This window comes from Asterias amurensis, chromosome 3, assembly GCF_032118995.1.
Source record: "Asterias amurensis chromosome 3, ASM3211899v1".
Lineage (NCBI taxonomy): Eukaryota > Metazoa > Echinodermata > Asteroidea > Forcipulatida > Asteriidae > Asterias > Asterias amurensis.
Window position 1 is genome coordinate 27365867 of NC_092650.1, and position 21074 is coordinate 27386940.

At 37.1% G+C, this 21074-nt stretch overlaps 1 protein-coding gene across 1 annotated transcript in view; it reads right to left on the reverse strand.

Annotated features, from left to right (window-relative positions):
• Positions 1-3364: 3364 nt before the first annotated feature.
• The window catches only part of LOC139934804 (metabotropic glycine receptor-like), a 38836-nt gene continuing 21126 nt past the window's right edge, over positions 3365-21074 (reverse strand). The window contains exons 7-11 of the mRNA XM_071929207.1: positions 18875-19089; positions 17883-18027; positions 6487-6595; positions 4766-4927; positions 3365-4369 (exon numbers count right to left, since the gene is read on the reverse strand). Of these exons, the coding sequence (XP_071785308.1) occupies positions 3365-4369; positions 4766-4927; positions 6487-6595; positions 17883-18027; positions 18875-19089 (1636 nt within the window). The remainder of the gene's footprint in view (positions 4370-4765; positions 4928-6486; positions 6596-17882; positions 18028-18874; positions 19090-21074) is intronic.

Genomic DNA, 21074 nt, shown 5'->3' on the forward strand with positions numbered 1-21074 from the left:
ACTCGTCACAATCAACCTGCCCGTTAGCCTTGACAAAGGCGTTGGGGATTTATTTTCATTAATATGCTTTTTTTTTAGTTTGTTTACCCTTTGCGCTAGTATTGCGCTATTCCCGGGCTATACTATATACATTACTGTTGACAGTCTCCGTGTGCACATTCAAGAGTATGATTAGACGGTGCTTGCATGGTGTGAGATATTATACGTGGACTCTCTGAATAAAAAACTTGGTGGTTCTGTGTTGAGCTGCCAGGGCAATAGACCTGTAGGTAACCTTACAACTATTTTGGTTAGTAAGATTTCGATATTATTATTATAAGTTTGTTTTGTATAAAAATGCATAACAATCACTGGCAGCGTGTTTAGCTGCAGGGCGCCCTCTGTTGTTGCGGTGTCGGAAACACGTAGCCGCTAACTGCACACTTATAGACACTTTCATGTAGCTTTCGAGTTCAGTTTATCCGCTCATTTTTCAAATCTCCAACCGCACGTTATAATGGTGTAAAATGAAACTGTGTTTCATACATTTTAAGTGCAAAATTTGCCATAGTCCCTAAAACCGTGACGTCACATTGCAAATGCATTGTCCTTTTTGTTCAGACAACTTCTTTTTTTTTTTTTTTTTAATTCTCTTTGAATGTACAGACCCATTATTTGCTGTTATCCAATGGCGTCATGTTTATAAATTTGCTCTGAAAGTAAGAAATTTGTCCCATTTTTTATGTTGAGATAAGGTCGGCTCACATGAGTGCATAACAAAACTCAATTTGACCTTGGAGAGGTATATGTGAAACCACAGAACCAGCTTTCAGCAAACTCGCGAGACTTGCTCAGTTCACACGGGATTGAACACAATGAAATCCGAGTGAGTGACTCTTGAATTAATCTCAGACAAAGAAATGTTAAATGGGCGGGAAAAGAAGGACTCGAAATCGGGTAGAGAATGAACTCTCGTTTGATAAACTGAATTATTGTTTTATTTCTTCTCTTTGTGGTGTTCATTTATTATAGTTTACAAAAAATGTCACTGTGTTTACAAAAAACAATTATCAACCACCTACCATAATCGATGGGCATGCATATTAATTGGATAAAATATGATCACAAAATAGGTAATCTTCTATCCCCTTTTATTTTTTAAAATACCTTTAAGCAAGTCATACATTTTCAAATTTAATAGTCAACAAGATATACAATACCCTTCAAATTCACAATTTAAGGGATGTTAATGAGAATACTGTAACCCAGTGCACTTTACAATAGTTAACACATGTTTATTTACTGAACTTAATAAATATACTGTAATTGTTTACACAAAATAGAACTTAAGTTAATTAGATGTAGTGGAAAAATATAAAAGTTATCTGCTCTCAGAAACAGATACAGATGTGTCCTTTTTGTAGCAAATGCCTACCCGTGTGTCAGTTTGCTATGGGTACGTGATTAGCCTTCGCGTGTTAGAAAAACTAAACAAGAGCGTTCAGTTAGCCGTCATGTGATACTCATCTCTGCCATGGAGTCGATTTCATAAAGAGTGAGGACTAGTCCTAACTTAGGACTAGTCCTAGGGGATATACAAAACGTGTGGCTAGTCCTAAGTTAGGACGAGTAACTCAGCCACTACAGCCACAGCGTGTTAGCAAGGCCCACAATCAAAGAGCTGCTTAACGGTATAAGCAAAATGTCTTGTTAACTGTAGCATAACAATGTGCTCATCATGAGTGTATTCGCAGATAAGCCAGAACATAAGGCGGTTATCTTGGGCGTTCATCGTTGATTTGTTTTGTTACGTCATTCATTTTCATATGTGAGCACTGGATAATAGTACGCCTTTTCTTGTGTTTATGGTTGGCAGCGCTATGAAATGGAAATGGCACAGTTAGCACAACATTGGCTGTTTGAAATTTGGTCCGGTTCTACTATGTCACTTTATGTGATATAGAAGCCAGCCAGGCGACGTGGCGTCTATCGTCTGCTCTTTCTTGTTCTACGTCGGCTACGTAGTCAAAACTGCGTTTGATAACAACCGCCCTCTCTTGTTTGCATTCCACACGTGGCGTGGGGTATAGACTGGTCCCCTTATAAGACAGGTACTTTTCAGAACTAGTGATTTCATTGGCTACATTGATGCCATTGGATACAAGCGTGCAGCAGTGATGTAAGCTTTACACATCATTTTGTTTTGATGAGTCTGAGGCGATGTTGATGCAGATTACAAACATTTCCGGACCAATCATGCAAAACAATGGAAAGCTAACTTCCTGTCGTCTGCATGCAGTGACCACATGTGTACAGTACATAAGTAGGTGAATGAGTTGAGTGCGTATCTCCTTGTAAAATGAATATAAAGGTGAAAGGTGGTTATGGACGGGGATTGACCTCTGGGTTAGGGGCCACTCTCTGGTTCACGAGCCTCGAAGTGTGACGTCAGATAATCTGGCTACGCGTGGGGTTGAGGTTGTAAGTGATTTGTCTATTGCATTTCTTTAATGACGTCGTTGTCGTGCTTTGAGTGGTACTTGTTTTTATTAGAAATTTTGTCCGAGTCTCGTGATCTTCATTTGCATAATAATGAATATTCATGTCATTTTGAGAAACCATTGTAGTAGTCACAGTTTGTGCAAAAGATGCTTTGTTGTCCCGACTTGCATATCATATTACAGTATTAACAAATTGTTGGGAATTGCTTTGCGCACTTTGTCTAAGTTACTTCGTTTGTCAGCAATACATTTCGGAGAAATATGTTGGTTTACAACTGTTTTTCTGAGTTGACGTCATTACTGTTGCTATCAATAAAATACAAAACATTTTAAAGTTGCATAATTTTATTTTGTTGAAAAGTTACCACAATTAATAGTAATGTTGATTATAATATTTTGATATTCGTCCATTGTCGTCGTCGTGATTGTTGTCAGCGTCGTGTTCGTAATCCTGAAAGGCATGTAGGTTTATATTGAAATCAATCTTATTCTGTGTAAGTATCTCGTGACTAGGTGCATTACCCTCGGCAGATATAACACCAAGTGTAACACCATCAGCAGATGTAAAAACAGGTGTTACACCATCAGCAGATGTAACACCAGTTGTTGTAACATCAATAGCAGATGTAACACCTGGTGTAACATCATCAGCAGATATAAAAACAGGTGTAAGACCATCAGCAGAAATAACACCAGGTGTAACATCATCAGAAATAACACCAGGTGTAACACCATCAAACAAGCAGAGTGGGACTTCGATCTTCTGATGAAAACTTCTTACTGATTTAAAATCTCTCTAGGACAGATCCTTTTCTATAGCTTGACTTGTGCCAAAATGTGGAACTCTCAATATTATCCCTTTCTCGTCCTATAACAAAGATGCTTTATGAAAACATATTGTTATTGTTATCAGCTGTTACACCGTCAGCAGGTGTAACACCAAGTCTTACATCATCGAGATGTGCAACACCAGGTGGAACATCATCAACAGTCATAACACTAAGTGTAACACAATCAGAAGGCGTAACACCAGATATAACAACATCAGCAGGTGTTACACCAAGTGTAACATCACAAACAGATGTACAACTTGGTGTAACACCATCTGCAGATGTATCACCGGGTTTAGCATCATCAACATATGTATCAGCTGGTGTAACACTATCAGCGGATGTAACACTATCAGCTGGTGTAACACTATCAGTGGGTGTTACACTATCAGCGGGTGTAACACCAAGTGTACCATCATTATCAGGTGTCACAACAAGTGTCACAGCACCAACATGTGTAACACCAGGGGTAACACAATTATCAGATGTTACACCATGTATAACACAGTCAGCATTTGCAACACCAGGCGTAACATCATCCTTTTGTGCAACGCCAGGTGTGACACCACCATCAGATGTAGCATCAGGCGTAACATTATCCACATTTGTAATACCAGGCGTAACGTCACCATCACGTGTAATACTAGGCGTAACATCATCCACATTTGTAATACCAGGGGTAACACCATCATCAGACGCAACACCTTGTGTAACACCATCAGTTTTTGTGTCACCAGGTGTAACAATATTAGGATGTGCTAAACCAGGTGTAACGCCATCAGCAGATGTAACATCGGGTGAAACACCACCAGTAGATGTAACACCACGTGTGACGCCATCTGGAGGTGTAACACTAAGTGTAACACTACCACGTGTAATTCCTGATGGCCCTGGACACTCCTCTTCCTCCCTCAATACCCTCTGCTTCTCTTTTTCAAGACGCAGTTTATGTTCCTTCACGAGGCTTAAAATAGACGTCTTGACCGATACTTCATCATCACGGAGAGTCATTGTCTCTTTGATTGAGTCAAGAACTTTTTCCATTCTCGTCACTTCGGCCTTTTGGAAAGAGATATTTAATATAATTATTAACAATTGTATTTTGTTGGTAAATATTTCAAAACGTGACATTAAGAACATTGAAGCCTAGAGAGCAGAAAACGTATCATGTTCTTTTTGAAATTGGCTTCGTTTGCCCCTTTTATACTTCATGGCTAGACCAATCATTCTGGGTCACATGCACTCTAATGTTGACTTGTGTTCAACTCCTACAAAACATTCGCTGCGAAAACAGCCGTGTGACGTCACTAATCGCTTTGCAGTCGCAGTCGCAGGCCACCTAGCCTTCCAAAGTCTCCCATTGGCAACCTCGTACTCGGGGTTTTAATGACACACTAATGGCTCTTATCAGTTTGAAAAACCGACATATCAGAATAAATAGCGATCGGAACTCACTTTAACGTCAGGGTTTGTGTAGCAGAAATCAATAGTTGGTGATATTGAATCCAATGTGTTCAGCCCTGTCGACGCACTCTGCCCACCTCGTGCCTTTCTGTCTTTTGACTTCATTTCAAATTGAGAACCCCCGGTCTCCTTGAAGTGCACCACGTGGTATATCTAGGGTCGAAGGAATTATGACACTTATTGAGTGCGAGGTAAAATAAAATCAAACTTCACAAAATATCTGACAGACTTCTCAATCATGTTGTCAGCCCTGAGACTCACCATAAAGGACAAAAACGAGAAATCTGTTCGATTTTAATTAATATCAATATCTCGCCACAAGGCCGGGACTGGCGCATTCCATTATTCTGACGAGGTTGGAGGTAATATATCTAATTCATCATGTTGTTACATCCACGACTTGAATGTGGCTGCTATATAGAGTAGTTTAAAGCTGCACAATGCTACAAATGTTGCTACAAATGTTGCTATTTGCCTATAACTTTATCCTTAAAGGAGTTGTTCAATCACTAACACATCTCAAGTGTGTTGTTTGTAATTCGTGATCATAATGATTTCATAACACGAATAACCTCTAGAATTCGAATATACAACTACCAGATCATCGGGTCCACAGTGTTTATGAGTAGAAACAGTTGGTGCTTCATCGTGGTATGTGCGTCACAGGCCTAAAAAGGGCCTACCAAGGAATATTACAAGTAATAGTAACAATTTTCTTTTTAAAAATATCCTTCCAACCAAACAGTGTGCGAATATCTCCGGAGGTTCGGCACAGTATACACTCTAAAAACTAAAGAGTTGAATCCAACACTTGCATGAGTTCGGTGAGTGACTACTCTTTGAAAATGTTGAATCCATTATTCTATATGTTAAACCCAGCATTTTAAAGCATTCAGTCAACAATTTAACTGTCAGTTTAACGTTTAAAATGCCGATCCAACAATTCCAAGGAATATTTTTTAGAAATGTTGAAATAACACTTAAATTGTTGAATTAACACTTTTTGCGTTGGATCGAAAATTTTAAAGGAACACGTTGCCTTGGATCTGCAACCGTTTGGTATAAAATGCATATGGGTAGAAAGATGTTGTAAAAGTAGAATACAATGATCTATATGCCTCGAAATTGCGTGGTTTTCGTTTTACCTCGTCGACTAACACGGTCGGCCATTTATGGGAGTCAAATTTTTGACTCCCATAAATGGCCGACCGTGTTAGTTCGCGACGTATAGGCGTACAGTTTTGAGTGATACTTGTGGGGATCATTATATTATGCTTTTAAAACATCTTTCTAACCATATGCATATCATAACAAACGGTTTTAAACGGTTTTATAGACCAACTCGTCCGATCCAAGGCAACGTGTTCCTTTAAATGCTAGGTTTAACAAATTAACGCTGGATCCAAATCTTTCAAAGAGCAGTCACTCACCGAGCATGTGCAAGTGTCACGTGGATTCAACTCTTTAGTTTTTAGAGTGTAGGAAGATGATGATGGTAAACATTTTATACTTACAAACGCCATTTATTAAAAACACAAAACACCCAGCCCGAAGACCACATGACCCTTTGCAATTCTCAAAAGGAAGGTTAATAACCATAAACTTCATATTTGTTTTTATAAATGTGATGTTCTGGGAGAAAAAGTTAAACTCTCAATTTTTCTTGCTGAAGTGACCCAACCCACCCCAATAGCCTCAGTAGTATTACTGACCTTTGACCCATACAATAAGGCAACCATGATTGTAACAGTAAGGTGGACACGGCAAACTTCAACCAATAACTCTTTGTCGGCTGCAAGCTCCTCTATTGACTCCAAAATACTGCAACCAATAAAACACAAATTTGAACAGTTTCATGGGGTCATGACTCGCGACAAATACAGAATCATATAGCACCATAATATTTTATTTTGTTGGTCTCCCCTTACCAGTCGCTTTTGATCGTGGCTCTACAAAGCTTAGCTAACACGAAGACCTTGACAAAAGGCTAATTCATGCTTCGATTTAAACCCATTAGGGAAAGCGCCCACATGTAATGGTCAGTTTATCTATAGTGCAGTCCCCAGTGCAAACCATAACTGGTAGTAACTCATTTACAAGAGTTCAGAGTCCTCAGTCTAACTGCAATAACAGTTGTATTTTTTTTTTTCAGTTACGCATGTCTATACATCTCAGCAGAGTTTAAGCGTTTTTTACAACTGGGTATTTTGGACATTGGTGCATTCTGGTTCAACTAGGAATAAACAATAAACATAGGACAGTACAAATGTATGTTATCGCTAAAAGAAAATCACAGTAAATGTAATAAGTATTGACAAGCTTTTTTAGCGTGACAAGTTCGTACCGGACCTTGAAACATTGTGTCTTTCGTACACCATTTGTAAACGCCAACCTGTCTAATAAAAATGTGTGCAATCAAGTTATATTTACTTTTAAAGGCAGTGGGCACTATTGGTAATTACCCCAAATAATTATAAGCATAAAACCTTACTTGGTAGTGTGTAATGGGGAGAGATTGATAGTATAAAACATTGTGTAAAAACGGCTCCCTCTAAAGTGACGTAGTTTTCGAGAAAGAATTAATTTCCTTGAGTTAGATTTCGAGACCTCAGATTTAGAATTTGAGGTCTCGAAATCAAGCATCTAAACGCACACAACTACGTATGACTAGGGTTCATTATCTCACAACTTCGACGACCAACTGAGCTGAAATTTTCACAGGATGGTTATTTTATACATATGGTGAGAAACACCAAGTGAGAAGACTGGTCTTTGACAATCACCAATAGTGTCCAGTGTCTTTAAACTTAGTCTTGGAAATGGTTTAATGAAATAACGCGTAAAGTGTTCCCTCACATTAGTGGTCTGAGCAACTTCACATTCGTATGTTTTCGTTGCAGGCGTTTTTAACGCCACGTAGTAAAATGTCCAGGGTTGATCAGGCATGCAAGTATAACAGGGTGTTGTATCATCCGGTTTGCTTTGTACTGAAGCGAAGTGCCACCACGTGATTTAAAAAACGCCAATGAAAAAGTGGATCATTAAACCCCCAAAAACTCTTAAAAAAAAAAAAAAAAACGATTTTCTCACCGGATTTGCGTCAGCTGTGTTAATTTAGAATTATAAGACTGAGCCATTTTTACATTTTACTTTTCAATGTTTCAACTTATGGCGGTTTACAAGAAGTTGGGCCGTAGCCTACCACGCCCGCTAGTCGTAAAATAAAATAATTATTATTTATATTTTATATAAAGAATCACCGAAAGTGTTTAATATGTGAACAACGTCAGAAACTTGAATCTGATCAGGGTTTCCAAAAAGGCCTATGTTTGTGTCGAGGATGACTCTTGCCAGATGCCATCTTTTAGCTAAATTGCAGTTTGTACAGGTCAGGACTCAAATTTGCGGCTGCGGCTTAGGGATACAAATGTTGCAGAGGATATTGCTTATGACGTCCGTGTTTCATCACATGATGGCAAGCGGTGTAGACATAGCCACAGCCGTAGCCGCTAAGTCGAACCTTTATTTTTTTACGAGTTGTCAATTTGATTAAAACATCTACTCATGCAGCTCGATGTGTTTTTCCATTTCCCTAAAGCTTTCATTTCAGGATAAAATTAAAAGGTCACGCATCAGGAGAAGATAAAGGGAGGATTTGCTGCATTTTGTCATCTTCTTCTTGTGAATTGTTAAGAGTTTCGAGCGCTTATGCGGAGTTTCTAATTAAGTCACCGATGTGACCTTGAATGGTTAATGGAACAATATTTGATGGGTTTATTGTCACACCGTTACTACACTTAAATTGTTCACAAGATGCTTTGTGTATCAATCCTAATGGAACAGTCCGTCTTCTTTTACATGATCTTGACCCTTAAAAGCATCCCGGTAAATCTACTTTGAATTGTTAAGAGTCAGTTCAGGTAAATAGTTGACATAGTTGCTCATGCATTACAGTATGTTTTTAGAACTTGCAAAATCGACATTTTTACCCTATTTTTGGACCCCAAAATATCAACTTGCCAGGGGTCTCAGAAAATGTTCCTTTCGTCTGTGATTAGGGCCAACATTGGTCTTTCCATATCTGGTGTCAAAAACTTGGGCAATTGTATCCTGTTGGGCCAGTACTGCCTCACAACTAGACTTTTTTCCCCAAAACATGAAAAATGCCTTTTTAAGGGTCTTTTCACATAATATCGACATACGTGTCCATGGTAAAAGAAAAGGAATATTTTTCTTATACTTTGTGGATGGTAGGGACTTGGGGTGCAAATAAACAACATTAACATTTCAAATCATAATATAACACGTTGCCATGTTAACAGTTCATTTGTGTTTAGGCCACTTTGGGCCGATATTGGGGAATGAAAAACTGTTTTTTTAAGTTAATATTTACAACTCCACCCCACCAAAAAACAAAAATATTTCATAAAACCTTTTACATCACTACAAAGTATCATCCTTGGCTTTACTTGAGAGAAAAAAATATTGCTATAAATTTCACCCTTGTGCTATTTTAAGAACGTGCATTACAGTATGTTTTTAGAGCTTGCAAAATCAACATTTTTACCATATTTTTTGCCCTCAAAATTCCATTTTTTCAGGGGTCTCAGAATATTTTCCTTTCGGTTTTGATCAGGGCCATAATTTGTCTTTTTATTTCTGGTAAGAAAAACTCAGACAATCAGACAATTGTATTCTGATGTAACAGAACTGTCTCAAAAATAGACCCTTTTCCCCGAAAACATAGAGAAGTGCATTTTGAAATATATGCTTCATTTTGAATTTATAACATGAAGAAGTTAGCTATAATTCCATCAATCTGGCAGCTTTTTATAAGCACTTTGTAGGTTTAGTACATTACCAAACATTGATCAGGACTTGTTGATGACCTAAATCTTATAATTTGCCCCACCCCGGCCCTGGCCCAATCATATTTCTTGACATTGCATAAAATAAAATAACAGTTTTGTGAACAGCCCCTTTTTTTTTGAAAGTCACATTTTTTAATTCCCCTTGCACATCAAGAAAGTTTGTACTGTCTTTAATGTTTTATTGGTTCTCGGAATATTTCCCTTTTTGTTTTGATTGGGCTATCATTATGGTTTGCATGTCTACTGGGGAGAAACACTTTGGTTTATTGTATCCTGTTGTGACACTATTGCCTCGAAAATGGTAATTTTTCCAAAAACAATAAAAATGCATTTTGAAGTTATCCCTTAGTTTGAATTGATAAAAAAACAAAAACGAGCATGCTTGTTAATAGAATATGGCACTGTTTCCATGCTCTTTAAGCCACTGAGTTCTTGTTTTGTCATGACTACTTTACCTAGTTGTACAGGTATGATTCACATTGCAAGAAGAGAAGTAGTGCGATGAGCAATCTTTACTGTTCTTGTCTTTACATGGCCTTATAACAGTCTTCTTGGTCCCCTGCCCGCTACCAAACTAAACATTTTCATCCCAATCAGAACAAAGAGGCTCTAAAAGTGAGCAAGTACTGTATCCAAAGTATCTAACCATTTAGCCGCTGTACCGCCCAGCCGCATTATAGCGATACACTGTATGCGGTACAAGGAAACCTCGCTAGCTTGTGTTTGTAGAAAAAAAGGAACATCAAAAGAAAACTCGATAGTCAATAGTAGGTCTACGCATTTGTTAATATATCTAGTTGTTATAGATCGTTATTAATTCTCCCTTCACAGTTGACTTGTCGAAGCTAATGATGATGAAATAATTTAGCTCTTACGAAAAACAAAACGCTTATTAGTAAACAGGAAACTGTTCATCATTTATGATATTGTCAAAAATTAACGCCTCCGCATTTAATCAGTATGAGCATTGAGCCAGAAAAAAGCCTTGAAAAGCTATTGTGTTCATTTTATCCGTGCACAAAAATATTCGCCATAAAAATTACCGTAGCCGTTTAACGAGAGGCATTTATTGTTCCCATGAGAACTTGTACTTTTATACAAATATTACCGAAAGGGTAAAAAATTGTGCATACACATTAAGCCATGGCTATCTTTTAAAATTTGAACTATGATTCCAGTAATTTACTGCAAGACTCTTGAGAAATTGGATTTCAGCAAACTCGGGCGGTGCAGGGACTAAAGGGCTAAATGGCCATTCACCTGCTTTGGCCTTCTGTAAGCAGTTCCCCCATCTATGGTGGGGTTCCTTTCAATTGTACTGTTGCAAACAATGAAAGAGTTGGTTTATTTAACGTGATAAACAATTCAATGTTTTTTGTTGATCGTTCTCAGAGACATATATAATAATTATGAATTAGTAAGATGGAAAAAATAATCAAACTAGCCTGAATAGACTTTTGTCACTGCAAATGCATCTTACTTATTTATGTTCAGCAGGTGCAAGTTTTTACAACTTCTTTCAATGTTGTTTCATTAAAGGAACACGTTGCCTTGGATCGGTCGAGTTTGTATTTGAAGCGTTTGTAAACGTTTATTAAAAAATGCATATGATTAGAAAGATATTTTAAAACTAGAATATAATGATCCACACAAGTATCACTCAAAAACATCTTTCTAACCATGCATTTTAAAACAAACCGTTACAAACGCATTTCAAAGACCAACTTAACCGATCCCAGGCAACGTGTTCCTTTTAAATAATCTCTTACGCTCATCTTGCAAATCGTTAGTATCATTGTTTTTAATAAGATCTTGGCAAACTTTTCCAACACTTTTAAGCGGGCTTTTTAATTTCCCACGTTTGTGTTGGACATGATTGGATGCTCCAAACCATCTGCCGCAAGCACAGAAACTACATTGTTTATGATCTCTATCTCTAAGAAAAGTTTTATATTTGGTAGCAGGCAGGGACCAAGGAGAGTAGGCCCTGTATTAAAGACAACTTGTTAAGAATGCTCATCGCACTCTACTTGCAATGGGAATCATACCTGTACAATAGGTAAAGTAGCCAAATCAAGAACTCTCAGTGGCAAAGCATTGGTTACGGTTTGGTTGGATACCATTATGTTTAAATAAAAACTTTGTATTCATTACTCAAAGGGCATGGAAACAGTGCCAGATTTTTAACAAGCATGCATTGTTTTTGGAAAAATTACTATACTTAAGGCATGATCAGTCACAACAGGATACAATAAACACAGTGTTTCAACCCAGAAGACATGAAAACAACAATAACAACCGAAAGGGAACACTTTCACAAAAAGAGGCGCTATTCACAAAACATTGTTTTATGCAATGTCAAGAAATATGATTGGGGCTGGGCCGGGCAAATTGTAAAATTAAGGTCATCAACAGTTCCTGATCAATTTGGGTAATCCACTAGTGCTAAGGAAAAGCTGCAAGATTGATAGAATTATTACTTTTTAATGTTAGAAATTCAATATGAAGAAAAAACAATTCAAAATGCATTTTTCTGTTTGAGGAAAAAAGTCTATTTTTGAGACAGTACTGTTAACATCAGGATACACTTGCCAAGTTTTTCTTACCAGAAGTAAAAAAGACAAATTTTGGCCCTGATCAAAACCGAAAGGAAAATATTCTGAGACCCCTGAAAAAAAATGAAATTTTGAGGGCAAAAAATATGGTAAAAATGTTGATTTTGCAAGTTCTAAAAACATACTCTAATGCACGTTCTAAAAATAGCACAAGGGTGAAATTTATAGCAATATTTTTTTGTCTCAAGTAAAGCCAAGGATGATACTTTGTAGTGATGTAAAAGGTTTTATGAACTAATTTTGTTTTTTTGGTGGGGTGGAGTTGTAAATATTAACTAAAAAACCAGTTTTTCATACCCCAAGATCAGCCTAAAGTGGCCTAAACACACATGAACTGTTACCATGGCAACGTGTTATATTATGATTTGAAATGTAAATGTTGTTTATTTGGACCCCAAGTCCCTACCATCCTACCATCCACAAAGTATAAGAAAAATATTCTTTTTTTTACCGTGGACACGTATTTCAATATTATGTGAAAAGACCCTTAAAAAGGCATTTTTCAAGTTTTGGGGAAAAAAGTCTAGTTTTGAGGCAGTACTGTCACAACAGGATACAATTGCCCAAGTTTTTGACACCAGATATGAAAAGACCACTGTTGGCCCTAATCACAGCCGAAAGGGCTATTTTCTGAGACCCCTGGCAAGTTGACATTTTGGGGTCCAAAAATAGGGTAAAAATGTTGATTTTGCAAGTTCTAAAAACATACTGTAATGCATAATGCAAAAATAGCACAAGGGTGTTATTTAAAGCAATAATTTTTTTTCTCAAGGAAGGCCAAGGATAATACTTTGTAGTGATAAAAAAGGTTTTTTGAAATTATGTTGCATTCTGGTTGGGTGGAGTTGTAAATGTGAGCTAAAAACCAGTTTTTCAGACCCCAAAATCGGCCTAAAATGGCCAAAAAACAAAATGAGCCGTAACCATGGCAACGGGTTATATATAGAATTGAAAATGCAATTTTGTTTACTTGCACCCCAAGGCCCTTCCACCAACAAAGTATAAAAAAAAATTCATATTTTGACCGTGAGCAAGTATGTCAACTATTTACCTGAACTGACTCTTAAACTTTCCTGGCCTGGGAGATTTAAATTGCGATTGCCGCATCACTCAACCAGCAATCGCTGGATAAATAAATATGGGGGATCAGAGTTGTTGTTTTTTGTTTTGTTTTTTCCCTGAAATTTAGTAGAATTTTCAATTCGCTTCAACGTAAATAACATAGTTTTGTGCGTCACTGTTTACCGTTTGGGGTCATGGTTAGTCAGTGTCCTAACCTCGGCTTTTCTTTTCAAAAACAGAAGAATTGTTTGCCCTTCCACTGATGTGCATTGGGTAATGTAAACTCAGTAAGGGGCTACAGTCCCGAGTTCGGTGAAAACAGCACAGGCAGATCACTCGGGTAGATTTCGATATGTATAGCGCATAATTTCTCGAAACTTTGTATGTAAATTTATTTAAGAAATGTGGTTTTCTTATGATTTCTTTCTTTCTAATAAACATATGACTGTGACATTTGAATAAAAGTGATTATATTTTCCCTGATAATTGTGCCAGTTCCTGACGCTAGTTTTACTCGTTGACGTAGATTAAAAAATTAAGTCAAAACATTTGCTAATTGGCTGTCAACAGGTGTTTCCCATGACAACCGACCGATGCTTTTCAATTAAAATGACATGGTTTGTCGACTGCAATATTTGGATTGAGATTTGGGAACAAATAGGACGACTTGCTCTCTTATACCTGAGGATTGAAATTTCATTCTATTAGATTGAATTGTCAATCTTTCACAGATTGCCGTTGGGGTACAATCTGTCCGGATTGAAAATCAATCTTTATTTAGAGTGAAAATTTTCAATCTAAAAACGATTGGAATTTCAAACTATTAGATTGAATATTTCAATCAATTTTCAATCGAATTTGGATTGAAAAATGTTAAATCTTGACTGAAGATTGAACTATTTCAATCTAATACTTTAAAATGTTCAATCATTAAAATATTGAAAGTAGTTCGAAATTTTCAATCATTATAAAATAGATTGAAAATTCTCAGTCCAAATCAGTATTGGAAGTCAACATACACAAGTTGTACAATACTTGAACAAAAATTCCATGTCTACAGAACAGTGGGTCGTACGAATAAAAAGTAGTACTTACTTTTACTTGGAAATTTCAAGTATTTACTACCATCCATATGAATTAAAGGAAGTAAAAACTGTTACTTAAAAGTATTTACTAAAATGCTAAAAGTATCTACTTTTACCAAAGAGTAAATTCTTTTAATTTTAGCACTTACTTACTTCCATATGAATAAAACGGAGAATATACTACAAAATGCAAGTAAATACTAGTGATTTTTCAAGGTAGCTCCAGAGCTACCTTGGGCACAGAAGTAAAAGGCTCGTCCGAAGAAATGACAGTGTTTATGAATGTTCCTCACAGGATAAATGTTTTAGTCCAAAGGAAAGACATCACTGAAATATTAAATAGACACATACACAGTGTTTCACAACAGAAACAATACACACAAACTCAAACTGCTTTTAATCAAACTTGTTTATGTATGCTGAGGATAAAATGAAACCGTTTGTAAAAAATCCGTTTTGCATCATTACAGTAAGCTTTTTAAAAAGATATAAAGAATTTTTTCAACTCAGAAATTAATGCCTCGATCATTAAGGCTTATTGTTCATTAAATCAGAAGAATTAATTTTTTTAAACAATTAAATGCATTTCAATAGAATGTTGTTCGTGTTGTTATTAAAACTTTTAAATTTAAGTTAAATAGCTATGCTCATATCCAGCTCTCATCTTCTCTATACAGCGCTGTCATGCTCCACTCCAAGTTTCAAAAGCTTAACAAAAACGTTTTCATTCTGTGTGTCCAGATGAGTCGTCTTCATCAAAATGTTGTCAGAATAAAAACCTCATGGCTGACTTGAAGATTTCTATGTTTCTGTTAAATCAAATACCGCTTTGGCTGTGTGTGTGTGAGTGCGTACGTAGACGTGAATGGGAGTTGTAATACAAAGGAAATCTTTTGTTAGGAGCCATTCAGCCATGGTATATCAGAAGTATTTACTCCAAAGCATAAAGTGAATACTTTGCAGTAAAAGAATATGTTTATTCATACGGAATTCAGAAGATGCTTTTACTGAATGCTTCTACTTGGAAGTTTATGCTTTTACTTTTTGCTAGTACTTGTCAGTAAATACTACTTTTTATTCATACGACCCAGTATTCTTAATTCAATGCATTGCTGCTTTAATTCAATTCAATTCAATTCAGTACATTAAATTCAATAAATACATTCAATTCAAGTAACACAGTAAATTACAGTTAAGTTTAGGCAGTCCCCAGCTATTAATTGTTGAAATGGGTCAATGATCTTATTTATATACTTAGGCCCAATTTCATAAAACTGCTTAGGCAACAAATTGCTTAACAGTTTTCTGCGTACCAAAATTGTACAGGGACCAGTCAAAAATGGTACATGTGAGATGGTATCTTTGCTGGAAACCACGATTTTGCTGTGCTAAGCTATTTTTCACTGACTTACCATTCTTAATTCAATTTCAGTAAAAAAAATCCCCTCAGTTTTGAACTGTCCTAAGTCCAATACTTTTATATTACCAAATAAATATTTCCCATGTTAAGGCCAAACAAGATAAATTTTGACAAACTCTTTTTTAGGAATAGTTTAAACAGGGAGCAGGGGATGAACAAAACAAGTAAAGGCTCCCATGAAACATGGGAGCCTTTACTTGCATCTCAAACACCACTCCACCTAGTAATGCAACTGTCTTGCTCTTCTTTAACAGGAGTCCAGGTTCTAAGTTGATCTGTAGGACAAAATGTAATGCACTTGCAACTTTAAATTAAGATGAAAAGAGAGTATAAAGATTATGTTATTTATATTTCCAGAATAGTGTAATAAAGAAACAGATGCAACCTACAACTAACACAGAAATGCATTGCATTTTAAAATAAATATGAAGTAACAAATACGATTAACAGAAAATTCACTACAGAAACTTGATCGAAACTGAAACAACACTTTATATGAAACCTAATTTGGTGATTTGAATAAAAAGTACACTGCTGGGTGTGGATATAATGTCCGGTGAGAGGCTTGGTCTTTCAACATCCTACTAGCCTGAGCCATTACTGACGACCAGGAAAGTCGTGTATTGTCGACAGCGGTGTTTATCTGAGCTAATCGGTTGTGTTTTGTTCTGCCATAGCGTTATGTCTACCTCCATGGTTTAACTTTGAACAAAAAGTAACATTCGTAGGCCTGTACATGGTGGCAATATTTACAAAATCAAAACTTGTAGGCCTACCTACACAGGCAGTACTCACATTCCAAAACACGATTTCGCCTCGTCGAATCATGGTCGAACTCCAAACGCTCTATACGTACAAATACAAGTATCTTAGCTCACGGCGGACAACAACGGGTCTTTTACTTCAGTTAGTTACGCAGTAACAAAGCAGAAGCACTGCCATCTTTCTCCGTTCCCGGCCCTAGAATTTCGCGGAGATCAAGCCATTTTTTTTACTGGTATTTGCTGCTCATAAATGTGCGAATTCACTCACACACACACACAAACAAAAATGGCGGCAGTTAAACAAAATTGAGATAGAAATTCTTCGTCACGTGATTAGTGGTTTTGTTTTTTATTGGTCCGATTTCTCAATCTATTTGTTAATGCAGCCTTTTGATTGGTCCAAGTTTTCAATCGCATTGTAGCTTGAGACAAAAATGAGACGGCTTTCAATCTTTTTCACGATTGGGACTTGGATTTTGCGCAAGACGGGAATTTCAATCGTTTTCAATTGTTTTCAATCTAAATTCAATCTGTTATAGATTGGAAAAAGACTCAATCGCCTCAAAGCTTGGAATTTTCAATCGTTAGAATTAAGAGAGTGATGAGCAAGATGGGTTGATTGATTGGATGCAGAAAGCTCAGGTCAGAGGATGAGGCAAACATAAAAGCAGATAGATGGACAAGAATTTAAAGAAATTGCATAGACGAAAGAAGCGCAGAGTAGAGCGCAACTTATTTCGGCGAAGCAGTGAGATTTGATTCTATATTATTTAACAGATCGACCTTAATTTGCATCGGGGATAAATAATATTACTTTTGGTTTTACCTAAACAGCGATGTTTGTTAGCACTGTATACTCAGTACTTTCCCGAACTCTGTGAAATCAACCTGTATATACTACCGGGTTGGACTCGAACCCACAACCTTTGCAATTTTAGAGAAGTGACGACGACCGTTGCAAATCTAGAGCAGCGTCCTAATACACTCCTCCAGAATTGAAACAAACAAACAAACAAACAAACAAACAAACAAACAAACAAACAAACAAACAAACAAACAAACAAACAAACAAACAAACAAACAAACAAACAAACAAACAAACAAACAAACAAACAAACAAACAAACAAACAAACAAACAAACAAACAAACAAACAAACAAACAAACAAACAAACAAACAAACAAACAAACAAACAAACAAACAAACAAACAAACAAACAAACAAACAAACAAACAAACTAATCGGTGTAAAAGGATAAAACCAAAATAAATATCATTTTGATTTTACTTACACTGTTTTCATTAGGATGCTGAAGATCGCCATTAATGTTTCGTTGTATATACAAATACTGATGAATTTACTCTCATTGAAGGCAGACGGTGCTTTCCGCACTTTCACACACAGATAAATGCCCCATGACAAGAGCAGAAGCGTAACTAGATTAGGAAATTAAAATGAATATTAATAATTATAAGAAGAAGAAGAACAAGATGTGGAGAAGGAGAAACAAGATAAAAATTATAGGTAGAGGAAGAGATGGATGAAGAGAGCAGAAGGTTGAAGATGAGGAATGAGAAACGAAGGGAGAGGAAGGAGGAGAAGAAAAAGAGGAAAGATGGAGGAAGAATAAAGTAAGATGAAGAAAAAAGGGCGAGAGGATGAGCAGGAGGAGCAAGGTGAACTGGAAGAAGAAGGAAGAGGAAGAAGATGGGAAGAATAACAAGAAGGAGGAGAAGTAGAGGAAAATGAGAGGAAGGGGAAGGGTAAGAGAAAGAAGAAAAGAGGGGGATGATGATAAGGATGATAAAGTGAAACAGGAAGATAAATACTAAGGGGAAAGAAGAAGGAAGATGAAAAAAGAGAGAGAGAGGGGTGGGGGACAACAACAAAACAGTCAAAACCTAATTTAAAAAATTATGAATATAATAACAACAATTACGTATGGTTCAGGTAAACTAAAAGGAAAACATAATTTTGTTTATTACTTTTCAGCTATCTGGTAATGAGACGATTTACTGTGTGTTGCAGCCTGAACTTGCTAAGTGCTTTTAGGCCCTACACAATAACCATGCTTCCAGGGCACTCATTTTAATCAGATAAACTAAAATGTAGATGTAATAATTGATTTTTAGTAATTCAATAATTTGTCTCAAAGTGATGCCATTAATGGACCAATAACCCAATTCACTTTATTATTTAATCTATTGCAACAGCAACTCTCTTGTATTCCAAAGTGCTTGAGAGCATGGTATACAAATAAATCTCATGAACTATTTTACTCACTTCCTTCACCGATGTAACTCCAAAGTGTTATTGTACATATCTCGTATTTCATCTTAGCTGATGTTTCTCGAATCTCTAGTGTGGGTTGCTCAACGATGGTGCCGACGGTCAGGAATATTACCATTAATAAGACTAGTATTGCTATGCGGACGTAGAGTCTGGTATCCTTTATACGGACAGGCTTGGCGCTCCGGACGGTAAACACTACGGTGATTCTGTTAAAAGGGACGATACGCATTATTCGGTAAATATTAAAATAATTAATGGCCATTACAGCAAAGAAAAAAAAATCACACCAAACTCGTTCTGAGAAATGTAGTCTGGGTGCAAGACGTTGCTATCCACATAGCACACTCAACTATCGCGAGCCCCTACTCCCTCCTCGCCGCACACATGAGGCCTATTATCTTCTTGTAACAAGACTACATTTTCAGAACGGTGTGAGAACGAGTTTTTTTTTTTTTTTTTTTTTTTTTTTGGGGGGGGGGGGGGTAATACTTGGCGATAAACACTGCCGCTATTGATGATGTATAACCATTTTCAGAAACAATTCCTTTCAACAAAGGAAAGTGGTTTTAGAGAGAGAGATTCAGAAGTATTTACATTGTCATAAACAGTATAATGAAACAACAGCCAGAAGTCTCTTTTCCAGTAAGCCACATGTGTTCGCTGAAGCAACTCAGTAAAATTGGTCCTTGGATAAATTACTATTGTCAGCATTGTTAGAAGGCCACGGGGCGGCAGATTTGATATCTCTATTACATACCTTCACACTATAATCAGAATCACTGATTAACGTACCCAAAATTTGACCTTTTCAGATAATTACTTTTTGTAATTCCTTTAAAATGAAAAATAGCCTAAGACCACAAGGCCGGACAGCCACGTAAAGGTGAGGACTACACTTAACGGAGTTGGCTATCAATTTAATCAGCTGCCACTAGGGGCACAATGCCACCTACTCCTTGGGCTGAAACGGGGCTGCCCCTAGCCTTTTACCAAACCCCACGCGGCGGCAGCACCCCCGGATGTCAAGCCAGAAAAAAAAGACCAGCGCGAGAGCCGAAACCGTTTTTTTTTTTCGTTCGTGGTTTACATGGGGCTTCCGCGTGCGCCTTGACTAAAGGCTAGGTTAATAAAAAATAACAATAATAATAATACAAATAATAATAATAGTAATAATACAGACATTTAAGTTGCGCAGTGATCTATATAAGTATACTACACTGAGCATTACAAGGAATACAAAACATGCCGAGAACAAAAAATGTAAAAGACAAAAACAAACAGAGCAAGAATGAATTAAATGGGTGAAGTAAACAAATGGGTTTTTTAACTTAGATGTGGAGAGGACTGTCTAATGCAAGGAGGGATATTGTTCAAAAGATTTAGAGCGGCGTATACTTAGAAGTCTGGTTGGTAGAGCACAATGCACTACATTCCCAACATTTTACAAAGCCATTATGGTTAAAGGAACACGTTGCCTTGGATCGGTCGAGTTGGTCTTTGAAAAGCGTTTGTAACCGTTTTTATAAAATACATATGGGTAGAAAGATGTTGTAAAAGTAAAATACAATGATCCACACAAACATGCCTCGAAATTGCGTGGTTTTCCAAAATTCTTCCTTTTACCTCGTCGACTAACACGTCGGCCATTTATGGGGGTCAAAATTTTGACCCCCATAAATGGCCGACCATGTTAGTTCGCACAGTAGAAGGAAAACCACGCAATTTCGAGGCAAACTTGTGTGGATCATTGTATTCTACTTTTAAAACATCTTTCCAACCATATGCATTTTATAAAAAACGGTTACAAACGCTTTTGTTTTGACCAACTCGTCCGATCCAAGGCAACGTGTTCCTTTAAGTGCCTTGCTCGTGGATCATGAATGGGTTTCGAACCCACACTGCTGACAACACCGGAGCTTGGGTCCGGGAAACCTTGCTCTAGACCGCTGGGCACGACACACAAATTGGCTATAAAATGGCCGTGCACCTACGGTGTTGATTACAGTCAGGACCATCGTTTGCAAAAAGTAAATTAAGTCTGTCCAAAGCCAATGAGGCTCATCAGACCGGTGTTTATATCCGATTCACTTGGCTTTAAAACGACTGGGAATTGTTCCCCCAGGACAGGATGGCAGTCCATCGCAAGTCGATACCCAGTTTCTCCCGGTACCCATTTGCACTCATGTACGGA